The sequence below is a fragment of the Gymnodraco acuticeps genome, unplaced genomic scaffold, assembly GCF_902827175.1.
Source record: "Gymnodraco acuticeps unplaced genomic scaffold, fGymAcu1.1, whole genome shotgun sequence".
Lineage (NCBI taxonomy): Eukaryota > Metazoa > Chordata > Actinopteri > Perciformes > Bathydraconidae > Gymnodraco > Gymnodraco acuticeps.
In genome coordinates this window covers 339,793-360,821 of record NW_022992264.1, presented here as the reverse complement: position 1 = coordinate 360,821, position 21,029 = coordinate 339,793, and the positions used below count along the sequence as shown (strand labels likewise).

Sequence of the window (21,029 nt, the reverse complement as noted above, 5' to 3'; positions counted from 1 at the left end):
AGCCCGGTTGAGGTCAGGCTCTTTACATTTCAGCTATTAACATTATTATTTGTTGTTGTTTTTGTATCGACATTAAGAGTGTTTAAATGTCTTTAGGTTATGCTCATTTCCAGGTTCATATTTGTAATTTGTGCCTCTACTGTGACATGTTTACATGCTTTAATGTTAAAAAAAGCTCTATTTTTCTCATGAATAACCTCTTTTCACCCTCTGTCTGAAACCAGAGCCCAGTCGTTCTCATTGGTTAGCTGACCGTACAGCACGAACATACTGTACAACACATGACCCCAAAATTGAGGTACAAAAAAATGAATAATTCTGTTTTGTGTTACACCCTTATATGCTTGGGATAGTTGGTATCCATTTCCTAAATCAGTTAAAATGGCAATACTGTTTTCAAAAACTATACAAAAACCTACACTTTAGCCTAGGAAATACATTAGGTCTGCTGTGTAATAGTAACAGATATTGTAAGTATGCAGCATAAGGCACATGCTGTGTCGAGCAGAACAGAATGAGACTAATGTGTGTCCAGACAATGGCGAGGCGCTGTCCTCTCACTACGCTACCTGCAGGCAATCTATTCCTTTTAAAATCTGGGTCAATAGCAGACGTTACACCTCCCCCCGGGCTCCCAGCAACACTGTGGGGCCGGAGCATGTGTTTAACTTTCAACGCTTTGAATTTCAAATGCGGGCCATTCTTGCATACATTACCATGCATACAAAAAAATGTTCACAAGTCAAGTGAAAGTGCTTCTTCATTCCTGTTCAAAACAATATGGTGTAAGAAGGAAAGGGGCAACATGAATATTAATTAAAGTATTTCAGATATGAGGAGTGAAATCATTAACTTTGAGAATAAAGCTTATTATTCCTGATATGTTCATAATTAGTTTCTTATCTCAACTAAAGATCTCTGATACGGCACTGAACTGGATTTCTCAGCCCTTTTTCATCGCAGTGCAGCGATTGAAAGGAGCGCAGTCATGTCACTTAAAACAAACCTATGCCAAGTTCCCCTCTGGTCCCAAAGTGGGGCAGCATTACCACGGGTATAGAGGTGGCTGAGGCTCATGCGAGGATTTGTGCAATTAAAATGTGGCACAGTACCCACCAGAGCGTGAATTCAGGAAGTGTCTTCCACCCACAGGAAGTGAAGAAGGCCTTCAGCTTGTCAACAAGAGATCTCAAACCATTTCTCTGACACGAAGGCCACAGGAATTAGTTGTCTTTCAGTGGGGGAGGGCCTGTAGGGTAAAGAGGTGAGAACGTTGTTATAGATAGATGGGAGTGTAGTTGGTTGCATATTTGCATTTCATTCAGTAAGCACCATTTTTTTCATTGTTAGCTTTTAACCTGAATTGATTCTGAAGAGACATTATTGATAAACATTTGTTGTGTCAACATGAGTTTAGGGAGTATTTGTCGACATGTTTACACTTGATTTCTTCAAATGTGATTATTCATTTACAAAGCGAAGAACAGCTACAGTAGGTCAGCATCTACTGCATCTTATTGTGTCTTCTACTAAAGCCTACTGTCAAGTCTAGAACATATTGTTTAAAGTGCATTTTTCAGGTATAAATGCTAGCCTTTAGAAAAAAACAAAGAGGCGTTTCACATGTGTGTAATACATTTGTGTCCTGCAGCACAGTGTCGGGGTCTTTTTTTTGCAATAATTACTCACTCACTATACATTATCGCTTACCTGACTATCAACGTTGTTACATATGTATAAAATATGATATTTAAAACAGATATTTAAAAGTACTTTCCCTAGAAGCTTAATTATTTTTTACTTTTTGTGTTAAAAGGCTTTTTTGTTTCTTTCCCAGTGTGTAAAAACAACAACATGGCGGACACCCGGCTTATTTTCTTGTGGAAAATCGGAAATTGTAGGATAGATGGCTGTGCTTGTTGCTGTGGTCCTGGATCATAAGTCCTGGGTGGATATCCTCGTGGATTCATCTTCCTATTATACACACATGCATTTGCAAACATTTGGTCTACCTATGCTGTAAATGTATTATCTCTTCGATTTACACACGGCATCTATTGCACGTCTGTCCGTCCTGGGAGAGGGATCCCTCCTCTGTTGCTCTCCCTGAGGTTTCTCCCATTTTCCCCTTTAAACTGTGGGTTTTCTCCGGAAGTTTTTCCTTGTACGATGTGAGGGTCTAAGGACAGAGGGTGTCGTATTGTCATACTGATATTCTGTACAAACTGTGAAGTCCACTGAGACAAATGTAACATTTGTGATATTGGGCTATATAAATAAACATTGATTGATTGATTGATTGATAGTTTTGCCGTCCAAATGCTTTTTTATTACATATCTAGGTAGAAGTATATATTTTACATCTAGTTTGATAGATATTGGGTGTCCGCCATGTTGTTGTTTTTTCACACCGGGAAAGTTGACGATGACGTGACATGGGCACTGGCCATTGGGAATGTCAACATTTGAGAGGGTTAAATTACTACGTTTTTCCCTGTAGACCAACGTAGCTATTACACTTTTTTTGTGAGACTTGGTTGGTTGAAATGCGGAGGCAGAGATGATGACATGCATAAATAGTCCCAGGCCAGATTTGAAACCTGGGTCCCCCTCATTGATACTGAACCACATGGCGGCACAAGTAATTATTTTTGAAAGAAGTTACTGTCACATAATAATTGTGCCAATACTGGTCAAATCTGTGTCACTAATCACAGAGAAACACAAGCAGAGCGACAATAAAAAAAACATACTAAGACTTTTTGTTGAAGTTAATAATTCCTGAATTAATCAGCAGCGTTGATGCTAAACATTTTGCCCTCCTTCCATGACTAAATCCAGACACTTTGTACTATTTACACCAGCTGAGTGATCCTATCCTCGCTGCCAGAATAATGAATCTGTTACAGGATTTAGATACTCAGAGTAAGTGTGACCATCTTTGGTGGCCATGCAGTTTAGTAACTCAATAACACAGTCAAAACTCCTTTGTATTTCAAAGAGTGACACATCTTCAACCACAGAGAGAAGCGATTTGAACTCAGAGTGGAAAGCAAACACACCAATGACTCAACAGTGTTACACCTTCCTTTTGGTGTGAAGCAGCGCATATTAGTTTGGTGGGTAAACATAGATGTTTTGAGCACAGTTTACGGAGATTACATTTCATGACTTTTGAGTTTAGTCGTTGAGTTTTTAAAGTGTGTATATATATAGTACTTGTCTGCCATTTGAAATGGTGTCAGAAGGATCAGTTCAATGGCTCTGTAAAGACTTCACATTGCAGTGCCCTACATCTTCAAACTGACTAATTAAGCCAAAACAAAAATCCCAGGTAGGTTTGGATTTGTGTGTGCAGCTTGAGCGTGCCAGGGCTGAGCACCTAGGCAGATGATCAAGGAATGAATGGACGAAAGCATTAAGGGCAACCGATTTTATGGCTTTGCTGAGAAAACAAGCCTCTGACTGACACTGATTGTGGTTGAGAATAGAAGCGCACTCAAGGGGAAGAATGTGAGGAATTTAATCATTTTATGAAGAAAAAAAGTAGTTTTAACCGTTATTTCCCACTTGCATTCGGTGGGAAATTCCGCCCCTATCTCTAAATTGCTTCTGACCCTGATATTCAACTTGTTTGAATGTGGAGGGGGGAAACAATTGACCCTGTACTACTCCTTGAGGTCAAAAATGAAGAATGAGTTTTTCCTCTATAATAATATTACTGGTGCCTTCAACCTGAAAAGATAATCTTGACCCAACTTCTTTGGTGAACAGCTTACTACATGAAATGGCTAAAATATAAATGGGGTGTCAAAAATATTGTAATGTAAAAAATGTGTCTGTAGCCAGTTATTTTGGTGAAAAAGTATTTCATTTGCTTGTCATTTTGTAATGCGTTATACTGTCAAGTTATCAGAACATGTATCCCCTCATACAACCACTAATATTAGGAAAACAACATTTCTTAACCCAGTTTAAATACATCTGGCTCTGCCCTTCAGCATGGGGTTACATCCTATTCAGGACATTAACCTGTAATGCCTGATTTGAAAAATCTCCCTGGAAAAGACTTTACATGTCCAGTGCTTGCTGACTGAACAGTGATTCCTGTGTGCATCCATCTTGTGCTATAAACAGCCCTGGGCCGGCGTACCTGTTTCCATTGTAAGCAGTCTTGTAGACAGGCGTCTGCTGGATCATCTCATCAGTGTAGATTGGCACGGCAGTCCGGACGCACTCATGTGAGCACTGCAGACTGTCATTGTAGGCAGTGAATATGTCCACCTTGCTTGGCACCCGGGCCGGGGTGAAGTCTGTCAGGTTTTGGCAGCTCTCTTCCTGCTGGTGGATCTTGCGCTGATGGCTATTGTGGCGGCCATTTCCCGACTGCGCACAGCTACAAAAACACGCACCAAAGACAAGAAACAAACATAAAATCATACCTTGTACCCTTCTCATCATCCAAAGGATATTCTGACATAGTGGAAGTTCTTACAGATGAGTTACACTGTAAATACAATACATAATACAAAAAGTAAAGGAATCTTTCCTACCAGTTTTTAAGGACGAGTGTTGTGATCAAGGCTGCGATAACCATAATGAGAGACACAGTGATTGTGATTATCTGGTGAACTGCCAAACCTGCAAAAAGACAGTAAACACAAGAGCAGAATAATTACATTTGAGGAGGGATGAGTATCACTCTTTAGTTTTCTGCTGTACTCAACAAAGTACCAGAGGAAACTCACTTTAAAAGGAGAGGATGACAACCTAGAACTATTTTGCACTTCAGTAAGTATTGATGATACTGTCATCCACTGTGATTCATAATTTAAGAGAGATATTAATAATTCCATTCCATTCCCTTACCAAGTCCAAGTTTTCTCCAAGTACTTGTAGAATGTATTATTCTTATGTATTTTTTATTTTGTTTTTCAAACCGAATACTTCCTCACACAGCAGACACATAACCAAAGAGCTGGTACGCTTTAAATACCCTTTTTCTCACGTGAATTCATTTCTGTAGATTTTGCCCAGAGGCTTTTTATTTAAAAATAAGTGAGAGCAATTTGTATGATGGTACGTCCAAAAACTAAACAAATTGTTCTAATTTATTTTCAGCGCTTTGGGAAGGGAGGTGTGTTAATGCAGGGTAGAGGATACAGGCTCTTAAGACCATATGAAAACATTTTATATTGTTTTTGTTCTTTTAGGCTACTTAAAACCATATGAATTGTGTTTTTGGCCAACAAACTGAAACCACAACATCAGACAAGCATATCACTTTTGAAATGATTAATTTGATATACTGTCTCTGACTCTCGGAAATATTTCCTTTTTAGGCTCTGTTTGGTCCCTACCACCTTTATGCCAATGGCTGTCCAATGTGTTGGTGCAGTGAAAGTAGCATACTGACATTTTTGAACCCAAACAATGTGTTGGTTTAAAGTCTTGTTTCGCTAAATCAACACTAACACTAAATAAGGAACAATGCAGCCTTTTTGCATTTTATCCATCTTGCAGATACGAAAGTTTTCCTCCCTTTCTTTTTGTGACTAGAGTACAAAAGCATTGTTCTTATTTAAACTCTAACCTGCCTCTGTGTGCTGATCTCCCACTATTGCCAGAGGACAGTAATCCACAAAAAAAACTAAACGGTGTGCTACATGTCTAAAGTAAGGATTAGTGTGAGCCTACTCCACTGTACAGTATGGTTAGTGTGTCGTGTGCTGTATGTGTGTGGGTGAGTGATAGAGCTGGAGAGCGACTAGGACACAATGACACACTGCAGCAGGTGACATTCTGCAGGAGAGGGGGGAGAAAGAAAAAAAAAGCCGTCATCAATAAAATGCCCACGTGGGCCTCATACATCTCACCTCTCCATCAGCCAGCTGCCTGGCTGCTGATCCAAGCCAATTTGTCTTCAGGAAGGCTCAAAAGGAAGTGCTGCTCTGTCGTTTTGGAAAACAACACGGCCTCTCCTCTGCCTGCCTGCTGTCAGGACAGCCTCCTCCTGGATAATAAACTTCTGCAGGCCAGGTCAACCTTGGATTAATGATATCTTCAGCTGGCTCAGGATAGCCTTACCTTCCCAGCGCAATCAGAATCCCTCGCCACGGCAAAGGCACATTATCTTATCTGTCAAGCCATTTACATTTTCTCTCATATCCCCTCTCTGTCGTTGCCCGCCTACGTCTCTGCCTTGTCTCCGGCTGACGTCAAGACTGTTAAGTTGAAAGTGTTTGCTTATAAATTAACATCTGTCCAAGATCAGGCATAATAGAGCTCGCCCATGACCTTGATCAATGGCTGAGATCTCTACTGAGAATTGTTTCATTTTACATTGAAGTCACAATGAAACAGAGCACTTTAAAGTCAGGACATTGGAAATTAAAAGATGCTCTTGATGGATTCTTCTCTGCAAAACCACATCTGATTAAATCACATTATGGCACAGCTTTCGGTTGGATCTCTAATGGAAACTGCTCTGCCCATGCAAGGAAAGGTTCTGATTTTAATACCAACTGTCATGGCGTGCATGCAAGCATCGATTGGCGAGTGTGATGTCAGTGAACAAAACACACGCATGTTTAGCAGCCCTGCCAGTCTGGGATTTTATTCCAGAGGAATTTGATTGGCTCAGTTGGTAAACACAGGCATTCTGTGTGCAGCTTAGTGATGCTATGTTACATGTTGCAGGATATTTCTGCTCATTAAAAGTTCCTTCAGGCTACCATTTGAAGCAAAATATACGTATTATTTCCTACTAGTGCCTTTAATTAAACAAATGTACCCAAGCAAATGAGGTCCGGGAGCACAAACCATCCTTTCACCCCTTGTTTTCAGGGCAGTATGTTAAAGGGTGCAGAGGTAACAGAGCAGCTAATGGCATGGGTGACAAATCTGATCCACAGTATTTTCATCCACAACTGCCAGTCAGAGTGAAATAAATTTGGATTGGCTGTTTGAAGTCAGGTTAAAATATAACCTTCAGTCACCTTGCTTTAGAGCTACCCGTCAGGTTTTGTTTGGTCAAATCCCTGCCAAACAAAGAGAGACTGAGAGGGAAGGGATAAAGTACAGCAAGCTTGTGACCTCTGTGGCAGCAGCTTTGGAGCCCCCATTGATGCTCCCAGCGAGAAACAAATGAGATTTGTTTGTACCTTCTTGTCTATCAGTTTGATGAACATGTCAAATAAATGCTTGGTGGGTAAATGAAATATCTCCTTGCAACCTGCTTTTAATGAAAGAACCCCAGCTTGAAAACTGTGTGTGGTTAATGTGATCTAAACAGGTAATGTCTGGTTCGAATTCTCTCCAAAATGTTTTTTACCATTGTTACATCATGTTATATAGGTATTAACAGGCTAGGTGTATTAAATATATGTACATTACTTACTTATTTTTAAATGTTTTGTCTTGTAACAGTTGAAAAAAGTGTGGTATAACTATATAATAATAATAAACAAACTGAGCAGTTCCCTTTAGCTTTACTTTAGCTTAATAGCTAATTGTTTAAGCTTTAACACCATTACCGTTAATGTGCGTCTGGTTTAGTCTTAACTCTCCTATCAACCTAGTTTCCAGACACAGTGGGTAGCTATTTTTAATGAAAACCCTAAGACTTATCTACTGTATGCGACATGACGAGCATCAAACAGCATACAAAGTTAGCAACTAGCATCTACTGTATAGAGCAATATATTTGCCCAAGTTGGTGGACAGCAAAATACTTTTAAAGGGAGAGTGAATATTGAACTTGGAGTCAGATGGATGTGCAAAATGTGTGTTTAAAGCTGTTTGCACCCAATGAGCCAAACATATTAATACTGCCTTTGAGATGAAGCATTCTGAGTTCAGAGCCTGAGAAGTGCGGATTATACTTAAATCTGAACGCATTCCTTCAATTGTGAAGTGGCAATTAGTGCAGTTCCGGTAGAAATGTTTAATTAGCTAATGCTGGATATAGGGATGCATCAGCACTCATGTTTTACTGAAACTATATAATCCCACAATGACATTTCAATGTGAGGAACACAGACCTGGGTAAAGACTGTAGCTCTTAGTTTAAATCCAAGCTATAGAATAAACTATTATTATTAGGAAAAGCACAGGTGTTACTAATACAATTAAAATGTCTCTGTTCTGTGGAAGTATCACCGTAATTTACAAAAGTGTGACAGAGAGCCGGCATGCAGAATACCAGGACCCTGAAGCCATCATTCATGTTATGGTTTACACCTGTGCCAAATTTTAGAATGCCTTCTCCTATTTTTGTTATATTCCTTACAGAAATGGATCATCCTAGTCTGCCTTAAAGCCCCTGTCACACTGTCCCGAAATTGACACCCGATGGACACACGAATATGGAATTGTGAATTTCGCATGAAGATGGCCCCGAACCACACACAAAGGCAACATTTACATTACATTTAAGACATACAGCTGCAATGAAAGTACCAAAAACAATTATGTTACAGTACTATGATACTGTACTGATATCTTCAGACTTTGTTCTTTACTTTATCCCTCTTTATATGTAAAAAATATTACGTTTTCTCCGTAATGTTGTTTCCATAACAACAACAACAACTTCCTGTCAACTGTCCTTCAAAATAATATATTATATCCTTTTTAGTTTCACAGAACACAAATTGGGTTATTTACATAATATGTTTACATGATTTTGTTGTGCAATAAAACAACCCGATGGACACACGATAAAGGAAATGTTCAAATTCGGCTGTGATCGTAGCAACATTGGGCCATTCGTGAGGGCATCTTAAGCCTTCGTATGACCGCCGGTGGAGTTTCTCAGGCTCCGGCAGCAACTTTGTGAGCGGTGGCAAAATCTTTGGCATGCCAAAAAATTGCCGAAGGACCTTGCGAAGGTTCATTTTCGTGTTGAATTCGTGTGTCAATTTTGCCCTTCGTAAGGCCATCGTGAGGGCATCTTGTTATCATCGGTGCCATCGGGCATTCACCCCGATCAGAGTGAGGGTGAATGCACCGATGATAACACGAAGATGACACGATTTGACAAGATGCCCTCACGAGTGCCTTACGAAGTTGCCGCTCACGAAGTTGCTGCCGGAGCCTGAGAAACTCCACCGGCGGTCATACGATGGCTTAGATGCCCTCACGAATGGCCCGATGTTGCTACGATCACAGCCGAATTTGAACATTTCCTTTATCGTGTGTCCATCGGGTGTCAATTTCGGGACAGTGTGACAAGGGCTTAACACAGACTCTGTGAATAAACTTTACCTAACACAACAACATCCCTCAACAGAGAGCATGCAATAAGATAATTAACAAAATGATGTACTTGGTAGAAATAGACATACTGTACAGTACCACGTTAAAAAAACAAATGACAACACTTAATTATAAAAAGCAATAACATTTAGTAACCAAAGGCGATTCTGCCATGACATGCCACCATTTATGTGGCAGTTTTTGACCTTGGCTTGTCCAGCTGCAAGTGAATTTAGTGCCAACATCTAAACTGCAGGCAGTTTGTCCTCTGAGTAACAATGCCGTAACAGGGCAATACTGGCGGATGATGAGGGAAAGAGAATGACTACTTAATTGCTATGCATGTATGTAGGAGTTATTGTCATTCTTTAGCTGTTTGTGTGTATGCTGTATTTCCTGCAAGCCCTATCAGGCATCCATTGTGAAGAGCCATTTAGGACTAATGGTGCCTACACCCACACACTGTTGGCTTAAAAGCTCCTGAAAAATGTGGGAAAGGCCCCTCATTTGTGAAACAAAGTTACGGCTCACAGAGGTTGAGCCGCTAACTCCCACGCACCACAAAGTAACATCAGTCCAGGCAAACTCAATACAAGCTAATACGCTGCCTGACCCTTCCAAGATCGCCTCCCTCCTCTCTCCAACCTGAGCACCTGAACGGGACAGCTTTCGGGAAGACTTCCGTCAAAGGTGGCGCGTTGATGGATAGGAATTGCCAATTAACATCAGTGTCAAGGTGGCAATCTAGGCTGATTTCCACTGAGGTGCCAAGCAATCTAAAACACTTATTGAAGAGGAGGGACAGACTGAGAGAAGAGGGAAAGATCAGAAACAATTACTCTTACATGCCTTTTCTCTCAGTGTCAAAGGCAAGGATGCACCATTGAGTCAGGCAGGATAGCAAATGCTAGAATTGCCAAAAAAAGGGGCCACACGTATATCGTTAGATGATGGCACCCTTTACAGGACGATGGATACTCTTGTGTTGTGTGTCTGCCTGTATTAGGAACAGTCGAGAACACACAGTCCCGTTAACGGTAGAAAAAAATGGAAATGACTCAGTTTTCAGGTGGGAGTAAAATGGCATTGCCACAGAGCAGCTTCAATCAACCATCCTGAAATCTGAGTGCTGTCAAGCCGGAGACAGGTGGTATTTTTTAGTGAACAAAGCTTGGCGAAATTGTGTAGCAGGTGAATGGAGTGGGATACATACCACCTGCACTGTTTTGGCTCTGAATCTAAATCCTTCTGGATACTCCATCATCTTCTTTGTCTTTCCTGTCAAGCAACACACATTTGTTGACAACACTGAGAAGCTAAAATAAATCAAACTTAATTGGTTTAAAAAAAAAAAACGTTATGCCTTCTGATGGACAGAAACACAATCCTCCTCGGCCAACATCTGCACTCCTCTTCCATAGTATAGTATTCGTTTATTAGTCCCCGAGGGGAAAATGGGTTGCAGCACATCACAGAGGCATTTAAAAAGTTAAGACAATACATCACTGACAACAACATCCTTTGGGCAGATATGTTAAGCCATGAAGAAAGAGCTGAGCAGCGGAGGAACAAAAAGCGAAGCAGCATTTGCTCGGTCGTGCCCCTTCCTCTTCTCTTGGCTGGCGTTTCTGTAAATCAGGGAGAGGGTGTTTGACTCTGCACGCCTGGCATCAGCACTTAGGTCCAGATTTAATGCTCGAGAAAAGGAGATTCATTTTTACCCACTTTATTGAGAGTCAATACCAAGAAGTAATGGCAAATGTATTGGATTGCCATGGTAACCGATGGGGAGAAGTGGTTTCTCTCTGTGTCTCTGTGCGTCTCTCGCTGTTGAAGAGGCTGTATTGTACGCCTCTACAGGTCTTCAGCGGGTCAACATTCTGCATCACAATGTTCACCGAGCTCGCTTAAAAATAGACTCCTAAAACACTTAATATACATTTTACATGTGCTCACTTTGCTCTACAGGGGACGGACTTACTTATTTAAACCATGCATTTAACCCTCCATCCTCTTCACAATCTTGAAAACGTGATGTGAATTGTTGCCGCATTCCTCTTTTTTCAAGATACTTATTTTACTTTAAACATCCATAAATAAACGCATGTTTCCAGGCTAGACAGTATCTATCAGGAACACATGGCACCTTTTGCTAACTTCCCACAAGCCTGTTACATTTAACCTCGCAACTCGGTAGCCTGTCTAACAAGACATAAGTTATCAGCGGTGGCTTCACTGACTGCAGTTTGAATCATCTCGTATCCATAATGGAGCTGACAGCTCCATCTGCGTGGAGTAGAGGGGGGTCGCAGTTACTAGAAGCACAATCACCGGGAACAATCAGCGAGCATCTGGAGGCACCACGGCTACAGTACAACCCCCACCCCCCCCCCCCCACCACCTCCTCCTTCTTCTTCCATGGCCAGAGCGCAGTGAGAGAAGGATCAACAGGAGGCATCCATTAAGAGCTGAGGCATCCAGATTCCACACCGAATGAGATATGCATGAGGTACATTATGATGCTGAGAGTGCACACTGGTGTCCCAATGTCTCATAACGGGAAATTACACATTACATTGAAGTTATTAACTATCAAGGCTAGCGTTTCAATGGATACTTAGTACTATTGCCAGTGGCCCACTGTGTTATTACCTCCCCCTAGGAGGTTATGACATCAGTTTTGTTTGTTGGTTTGTTTGTCCTTTCGACAGCAGGGTTACAGAAAATTACAAGCCAGATTTTGACAAATGAGTGAAAGGGTGTATTCATGGGCCAAGGGAAAATATATTATATCTTTAAGCAGATCCAAATCCCATAAACGCATATATTTTTTACTTATGGGAATGGCCTTGGGAGAGATTTGCGCTCTCTGAGAACAGAATTATACCCACCTACAGAAAGTTTGTATTAAACAAGACCTGCTAATAGTTAACAATGATAATTGTAAAAGTATACATTAACATAATTAAAAAAGGACATCTGAGTGAGTGGCTGTGGCTCAAGGTAGATTGTCTTTCTCTAATCAGAAGGTTGGTGGTTCGATTTCCAACACATGCAGTCTCATGGTAATTTTTCCTGGGGCAAGATATTTTCATGCACTCGATGACAAACACTGTGTGATTGTGTGTCAATATTGGTCTCCCTGAGCAGGTAGAACATACATTCTGTGTGGATTGGTAAATGCTGATTTGTAAAGCGCTTTGAGGCTTCATACAGACTGTGAAAGTGCTATATAAATGCGGCCCATTTAAATAAGACAGAAAGCATTAGAAACAATGTCTTTGCTGAAGGCCTTTTGACTGATTGTATGCAACATTAACGTCTATGTCCTGGGAGAGGGTGTGAACTTCTTCAGCGATAACAAAGAGTTGTCCCTTTTGTTGTCCTGCGCCATCAAAGCCAACAGTGAGTGGGAGGAAAGGCACATAGCCTGCAGTCAATAAGTGCAACTCGGACAAGCTGTGGTGAGCTGTCATGTACTTGATGTGTCATACTCAGTTCAAACCAAACCAAACAGGTCGGCAAAATGTCACACAAGAAAACTAATGGAAGGAGCACAGAGCTCGTCCATGTGGATATAAAGTGGCTTACATTGACTGACTGCTTCACACATCAGCTTGAATAGATTAGGGTGAGTCTTAGCTTGACCATCATCAGGCCTTAGAGGTAAATCATATTTATAGAATATTGCTATCGAGATTAACAATTTAATGTGCAGATTTTGGAATCCGAAAAACAAAACACACCGGCCATCTTTATTCAAACCTTCAAAAGTTCCTTAACCTATTGCTACAAAAGCATCAAATTACAGCAATGTTGATAAAAACGTCTAATATACCAACAAAAAGAGGTAGTGATATATTATAAAATGAGTGAATGTGTGTATATCTGGTCATTGTCAACATCTCCTGCAAAGTAGGAAATACTTATTGAGGAGCGTCAGAATCACCAGCCTCTGCTTGTTAGTCCAACATGTGTGCGTCTGCTGTGGAACATAACACTTAATATAAGGAGACGTTTCATATTAAGAGGCAGGAAATAATTGGCAACTGTTCCAGTCAGTTCTGAAGCCAGCCATGTTTCTTTACTGCCTTCATCTCTTGGTGAGCTATAAACTGACTTGTCTTCACTATGTACTGTACAGCACTTCGATGTGAGGCGTTTGGAATCATTTCCTCCTTTCACAAACAACCACTTGCATCCCTGTTTGACAGTTATGTGCTCACACCCCCACACACAGTGAGAGATGATTACGGTCATGATACACACATGCCTGACTGACGAAGACAAAGTACACTAATGGCTTGAATTTGTGCTGGTTGCCTACAGTATTCGTGAGTCATAGTGAATTAGTTCATGCATGCAGTTCATTGCAGGGGTGAATGGGCACGTATATTCTCACAGTTCCTTAGAGCCTGACTAGCAATGGTTTATACATATTCTGAGCAGTAGTGGTTAAAGCATGTATGTGTTATTCTAAGTTGTATTTGTTTGATAGATATAGATTCAAATGTATTGGTCTTTATCAGAAGGTCCGTGTAGGTCCATGTAATCCCCAAATGCAGTAATCAATTTGTAATATTCTTTTTGATTAAAGTACGTCTGAAAATGCATATTAATTGGCTGATATGTAAAAATATGTTATTATTATTATTTTTTGTATTTACACATTGATAGTGGTGTGTTAATCATGTGAGCTAGCTAATCTGCACTAAATCATTGTGAGGTACAATCCATAACGGTTAACTATTTAGCTACAGCTACGTAGTATTTTAATTGGTTAGTGTTGTATGCACCATACATCTGTGTGTTTATGGCACTTTAGCTCACATTATATTGTAGGTCCAGTTTAATAAACAACTCAATGTTTTTACATATGTAGTTAGTAGGGGGTCCTTGCGTAATCTCTCTTTTAGCTTAAAGGTCCTTGGCTTGAACAAAATTAAAGACCCCGGTTCTAATTTAGTTGTTTAAGAAAACACTGACAGGTCATTGCCTAGTTAATGTAGGTAATAGAAAAAGAAAGCCCATATATAGGATTGAATCTATCTGAAATTGAAGATTATTTAGTTTGTTACATTTTATGTAAACATTTTAAGAGGTTGTTATGGCGTCATGGCGGAGTTATCATGTTCACCAGAATTGGACACATTGGGCGCAGACTACCTGGTGGACTTGCATGTCATATCCCCGCTTGAATTTGTTCTTTATAAGTATTGCCACGAATATAATTAGATCTTACATCATTCACCTGAGAAGGTTGTCATGGTTAAGTTGGCACAGTGAGAATACGCCTGAAGAACAACAATGTTATGGTTTAGGTGTTTTGCTTTCTCCTCCTCCCCTCTGTCTTCTCTCTCTCTCTCCTGTGCAGTGTGGTGATCGTTAGAAGACTCAGCTGGTTCACAATGAGGAGCACACTGTACTCATCTAATCAACTCCTCCATAAAACCCTGGTCATGTTCACACTCCAGTGCCAGATAATTCCGTCTCACTCGGTAGAGCTGAACGTCGTAGTATCCTAGCTTAGTGTGATTTTCTCTTTCTGTTTTTGTTGAAGAGTAACCTTGTTTTTTTCCTGTTTTTCCAGTGTCTGCTCGAGCCAGCCTGAGTCCTGCCGCCGCCACCGGCGTGAACTAGATCCACCTTCATTTTGTGGATTGTTTATTAGTTGCTCCTTTTTTCCTTTATTAAACTTTGTTAAAAGACTGAATCCATCTGGTCTCTGCCATTGTAGGTCCTGAACTTTTGACCCAGCCTTAACAAACAAGACACAAAGAAAAAGCCACACAGTATCCACCAAACAGCTGGGTGCCAAATGCAAACAATTCATATCTCAACATTCGGGACTAAAAGTCTGTGCATGCATGAATGAAAACATACATTATGCATACACAGTATCCGAACAGTTATGTATTTTTCAGTGTAATACATCTCTATAACGATAAAGGTTTACACGCCACAGCTTGAATCTGTTTGGGCAATAAACCCGAAAGCCACAGAAGCCCTCCAAAGTGATATACAGTATGACATGTGGTTTTGCAGTGTCTTACTGAGGCAGAAGAAACTATTGCATGTAATGAATTTACTGTTTAATTTAAATGACTGTCAGCTAATTTACCAGCTCAAAGTGTTTGTTCAAAGAGTGTTTACATCAAAACATGCAGCCAACATCCTACAAACATATCTGGCACTTCAAAATAACATTTCACTGACTATCCAATAGCAAAAAAGCTAGGTGTAAATAAAACCAATAATCATTTGTGACAAATAAGTATCAATTGATTGTTTTTCTTTAACAATGTGACAAAATAACACCTAAATAATGACGTCATGCATAATGTGTTACTTAGTGGATCTTCAAAAAAATGTTTAGGGAGATTTGCTGTGTTTCTCTGTCCATATTAAACACAACATATTTGGGGTTGCACTGTTAAAAAATAAATGTAAAAGACATTTAGCATTTGAATCGTCAGATTCATTGATAATGAACATCATCTCATAATCTAGTTATAACAAACCAGAGTCATACTTTAACCAAAGTAAGAAAGACATTTTAATTACTCCTTATATTATATCTAATAATATGTGTTAGATCTGTCCTCCTTCCTTGAAGAAATCATCCCCTTGTGTTATCCATAAGAGACAAATTACTTATGTTTTGAACTAAATACCTCCTGTGTTACTTCACAAAACACAAGCAGAAATCTAGATGAGGTCAATTGTTATGTGTACTCTGATTAAGTTAATTTGTTTAAATTCGTTTTTCCTGTCTGATGTTGCATTATTCAGACTTAGATTAATGTAATGTCTCCAAAAAGATCTTCAAAGACAAAGCATGAAAGATAAGAGAAAGAGACAGAGACCAAGTGAAGCACCTCTCCTTCGGTAATAGTTTCATTTCATCAGCATCCGATGCGGTGCTGTCGGCGTGGTAATTATGTCTCCCCTCGAGGCCAATATGAGGCAGACACAGGTTAATGTGTTGTGAAAGCAAAAGGAACGTTTTCTGCAGCATTTAAGCACAAGGGTTTTGCTTTGAAAGTGATTCTGTTCATCTGCTCTGATGAGACAAAGTTGGCATATTCATACGATAAGGTGCACCTGATCGTAAAAATCTGACTTTTCATTTCCAGCTCTCAGTTAAATGGTGGCTCAGTTCCTCCAGGATACAATATCAAGCCATCATCTCAAATAATTAGTGGTCTCACAGCCACCTCCCAATCAAGTGAAAATAAAGAGATCACAACAACGCTGACAAGACAATTACATACTGCCATTTCATTTCACATTCACTATATACACCTATCAGTCATCGTAGTGCTGTACAACATATATTTATTCCACTTGCAATTAAACCTACATTTAGTGTTCCTGCCCTAAGTTCGGACAGCTTTTTCTTTTTCAAAGATAAACAGCATAAAGAAGCCATGCTTATATCAGCTATGAAATCCAGAAAGGCTAGTGATCCCAGTAGAGCCCTGTGGTGCTTCCATTCATTATTTAGATTCTGGAATTATGTTGTGCTTCATTTACTAACGAAGGAAGAAGGCAGGGACATACTGTTAGAAAGAGTGCGTTATCGGTTATTGTTACTACTAATTACCATTTCTTGGTCAAATACGTGACCGAATATAACTTTTTTTTTGTACTACCTTTATTTGCATTATGTTTCAAATGTGTCCAAGAGCTAAAGATGGTTTCTAATAAGTAACTGGCCCAATTTAATTTGTAAGTATGTATATGCTATGAAGGTAAAAAAGGTCACCTTACTGTAAGTACTGCTCCACAAATTCCCCAAAATAGTCACTGCATTTCTCTAGACAGCAAAAGGTGTGTTGAAGGCCAAATTGAAAACACAAAGTCATAAAACAGCAAGACTTCATCAATTAAAATAAATATTTTCCAATTTTGGAAATAGAATTTTACATTTCTCCATGTATGAAGACAATTTCCATTGTAATTGAGCAGGAGGCGGCTCAGGACCTTTTGATCACCATTACTGTTATAGCTGCTTAATTTTACGACATTTATATTTATGCACCAAATGGGAAAGCTTTAATTAGCATAGTGCTTCCTTCATAAGTTGTTAAACATGACTTACGTTTAACTACCTGTACGGTCCATCTAAAAAGCCATGTTCCTCGAGGACTTAATGAAATGGTAAATATAATATAGTCTAGGCGTTCTCACAGCACAGAGGGACTGTCCATAAAAATCTTTAGCGCTGCTGAACTGTACTTCAGGCATGAGGGCCACAGTATGGTGAAGGACATAGGCTTTCAATCAGGTGATTTTTTCTCCAAAGTGGAGTTTTACATTCATTAAATGTAGATCAATTCTGTGGATCGTCATGCGCTACTTTGAAAAGGTGATCATAGATTGCAAGAGAATGAAGGTAGGAGACAACCTCACTTTAAACGGTGTTTTATATTTTTTGCAATATACCCCAATTATTTTTGCTAAATGGGGATGCACAACGATCTATTTGTCCCTTCCCTATCGAGGGAGTTAACAGCCAAGTGCTACCTACATAACACATAATGTTGCCAGAATCTTCTTCTCCCTTGCCAGCAAGAGGTTTTTCACACCATCCCGCCACATGGAGGCCACCATCAAGTCTGTAGGGCAGCCATAGAAATGTGATTCCACACCAGCTTCCCACATGTCACCATGTGCCAACTGTGTTTGTTGGAACACACAACCAAGCTGGAGGTACCAATACAGGAAATCAAACTATGGCTTGATTGGGTTCCCAAACAAATGGGCAGGGATCCACAAAGATTTAGTCTGTGCAGTACTAAATTACCTAGTTTTAACATTGAAAGCTTCTATTGGGTTACAATTAAGCCTGAAATGGCTTTGTGGTGTTTTGTGAGCAGGAAGCTGGAGAGCAAACAGTTTTAACCGTATTAAAAAAGTTTGACTAAACACCAAAAAAGAAGGATTGAAGTCAAATTGAAAACCGGGTCTCTGTGGGGATGAATATACTACTCCTGTGACCAGTGTGCCCTTTTGCCTAATATAAGTTTGTTCAATTTTTCTCTCAAGTATTGACTTTTCACAGCGTTAGGACTACTTTATTTGTCTGTTCAATATACACTACAGCACAAATTCAGTTGCTGCTCTGAACGTTTCCGATTCTATTTCTGTTGGAGCTTTTAATGGTAGATTAGCATTAGCTTTTTAGCTTCTGAGCTGCTTTACATGTCTTACCTGATGTGTCCCCATTTGGCTTTGAAGGTTTGACCGTCTCCACGAAGCCTCCTGTGGCCTTGGTGGTGCTTATCCTATTGGCCTCTGGTGTGGTCACCACAGTGAACGTCCTTTGAGTGAGACTGGTTGTACTGCTAGTGGTCGTGGCCACTGTGGAGGTTGAGACCTTGGTGGACAGCGTTACGTTGGGTTTACCGACGTCATCTATGCTATCTGTCCCCGTGGGTCCCCAGTCGATAAATCCGGCCACTGTGGTAGTCCGGCCCTCCTGAGACTTATCATTGTCCCATTTGAGCTGCCTCCTGGCTCGAAGTAACAACCTCACTGCGTCTCCTCTACTGCCGCTGGATAAAGCTGCTGGAGCTTCCGCTATTACAGCCAAAGGATCACCACTCTCCATGTGAGAGTTTCTCAACCGGCACTCCTTACATCCAGCTTGTCCTTTATGTGCTGGCTTCCTATGCTTTTGACTCTTGACTTTTGGCCCTATCCCTGCCCTGTTGTCTTGAGGCGGAGGGATAGGGTTGAGGAGGCGGCGGGCCAACGGGCTCACTGTTCTCCAGTGGAGCTTGTTGGGCGTGTCCCAGAGCGGCTGCCAGCGAGGTCGAGAGCGAGGCACCGATTTAGGCGTGAGTTTGACCCCCGTACCCTGATTGAGGGGGCTGCACACAGAGAAGTCCAGGGTGAGGTGGGTCATGGCCAGCAGGATCCACACCCGGTGCCCAACACAGCTGCCTGGCCTAAAAGCAGACGGACTACAGAGAAGGGGAGAAAGTAGAAGAAAGAAAAAAGAAAAAAGCTTTAGATTCAAACCATCTACAGTACACAATTCAAGTTTCCTTCGTCTCCCACCATCAAGTCAATGGTCTGTATTAGAGATTCACATTCGATTCACCCTCCATTTGCTCTCACGGCCAAGTTCTACTCCACAACTTCTTCAACTACTCAATTAAAGCTTCGATAATAATTAGCTTCACTGCTCGCCTCTTGAATTACAGTTTAAAGGTCAGGCAGAAAGGAAATGTTGTAAAACATGTGAAAGATTATAGATTTGCACTCTTTGCTCTCAGCTGTCAAACGCAGTGAGGACTTATCCTTGATGTTGCAGATTCATATCAATCCAGGGATGATTACACCGACACACAAGGTCAAGCCTGGTTTAGCTCATCATATTCGGCATTATCTCCCTCAGACACAAAGTCATCTGATTCCCAAAGGGCAATTTGATTATGCAGTGCAATGATCGGGGAGGTAACACGCAATGCCCGTAGAAGACACAGCGTGACATGTCTGTCGCACAAAGCGTCACCTACCGCTTTAATGTATTCAAAAGTATGAACAACAATGTCCTTTGTGACTGTATAAACCTCCCTTTCGCCCATCAACAAGATGGCAAGGTGATAGATAGGCCGGCTGTTCAGGCCAGGACCCTGCAGTAGACTGATTTTTACAGACAACCTTCAGTGCCTCCCAGGACAAAGCTACACATTGATTCCTAAGGGAGAAACCTCATTATGGGATATCTTTCATCTCGGCTGTCCTTGGCCAATTTAAGCCCACACGGATGACTCATTTTGGAAGCAACACCGAGGTGATGATAGATGGAAAAGTGTGAATGGGTTCATCGATGGTCAGAGGCGACGGGGAGATGTTGTCGTTGACATCTCATAAAGTTTTTCTTTTCTACAGAGCTTTTGTTTTTTCTCTCACTTTTGTCCAATTATACTTTAGTGACACTTGTGAACTAGACTTCCTTTGGGAAGGTTTCAATGTATTCATCATAAGTGGTTCTTCTCACATGCCAATCTACAAGACATTTTGAAATCAAAATAGTTCAGCAAATGGAAACAATATAGTAGATATTTCCAAGTGATTTGATGGATTATAACTGCTCAACAATGGATTTAAAATGCTGTAGGATGTCAATATTAATCAGAAATTCAATCTGTCCAACACATTGTATGCCCTGTTCTCTTGTCAGTAAACTGGGCTTGGTTGTTTTCTTTTCCTTGCAAAATACAAGCATCTGACAGTTATGTTTAACACTAAATGTATATGGCAGATTCAAATTACTTTAGGATTAGGATTTGTGGGATGTATTTGAATTACTTTCAAACTAATTGAATGTTCAGCCCTACTACTGACTTTTTTATCAGAACAAACTATTTGTGCTTTTATAATCGAGATGTTGTAGTTAGTGGTTTCAAAACGCTGGACATTAATGACGAGGGATCACATGTTGAAATGTGCTCTCATCCTTCATTGACATACATTTGGTCCTAAATCAGCATACTTGTAATAGAACAATAGGACCTTTCAAGTAATGTTCAACATTTGTGGAGAAACTTACACTAAGTATAAGGAGTTTAGGAGGAGATTTTGAACCATGTTTTGATTATTCATTTCACCTCTCATTGACTTCTGAGGGACCAGCAATGCACTAACTGATAAATAACTTTGATTGGCATTTGAATTGAGCCATAAACGGTGAATGATGTGGCCGTTAAACAGCAGTGACAAGGTCAGTGTATTATTGACAGGTAAAAATATGGGTA

At 40.4% G+C, this 21,029-nt stretch overlaps 1 protein-coding gene across 1 annotated transcript in view; it reads right to left on the bottom strand.

Moving 5' to 3' along the window:
• The window catches only part of ajap1 (adherens junctions associated protein 1), a 63,665-nt gene that overhangs the window by 5,782 nt on the left and 36,854 nt on the right, over nucleotides 1-21,029 (bottom strand). The window contains exons 2-5 of the mRNA XM_034206990.1: nucleotides 18,475-19,229; nucleotides 4,554-4,641; nucleotides 4,154-4,396; nucleotides 1,117-1,249 (exon numbers count right to left, since the gene is read on the bottom strand). Coding sequence (XP_034062881.1) covers nucleotides 1,177-1,249; nucleotides 4,154-4,396; nucleotides 4,554-4,641; nucleotides 18,475-19,229 — 1,159 coding nt within the window. The 3' untranslated portion in view covers nucleotides 1,117-1,176. The remainder of the gene's footprint in view (nucleotides 1-1,116; nucleotides 1,250-4,153; nucleotides 4,397-4,553; nucleotides 4,642-18,474; nucleotides 19,230-21,029) is intronic.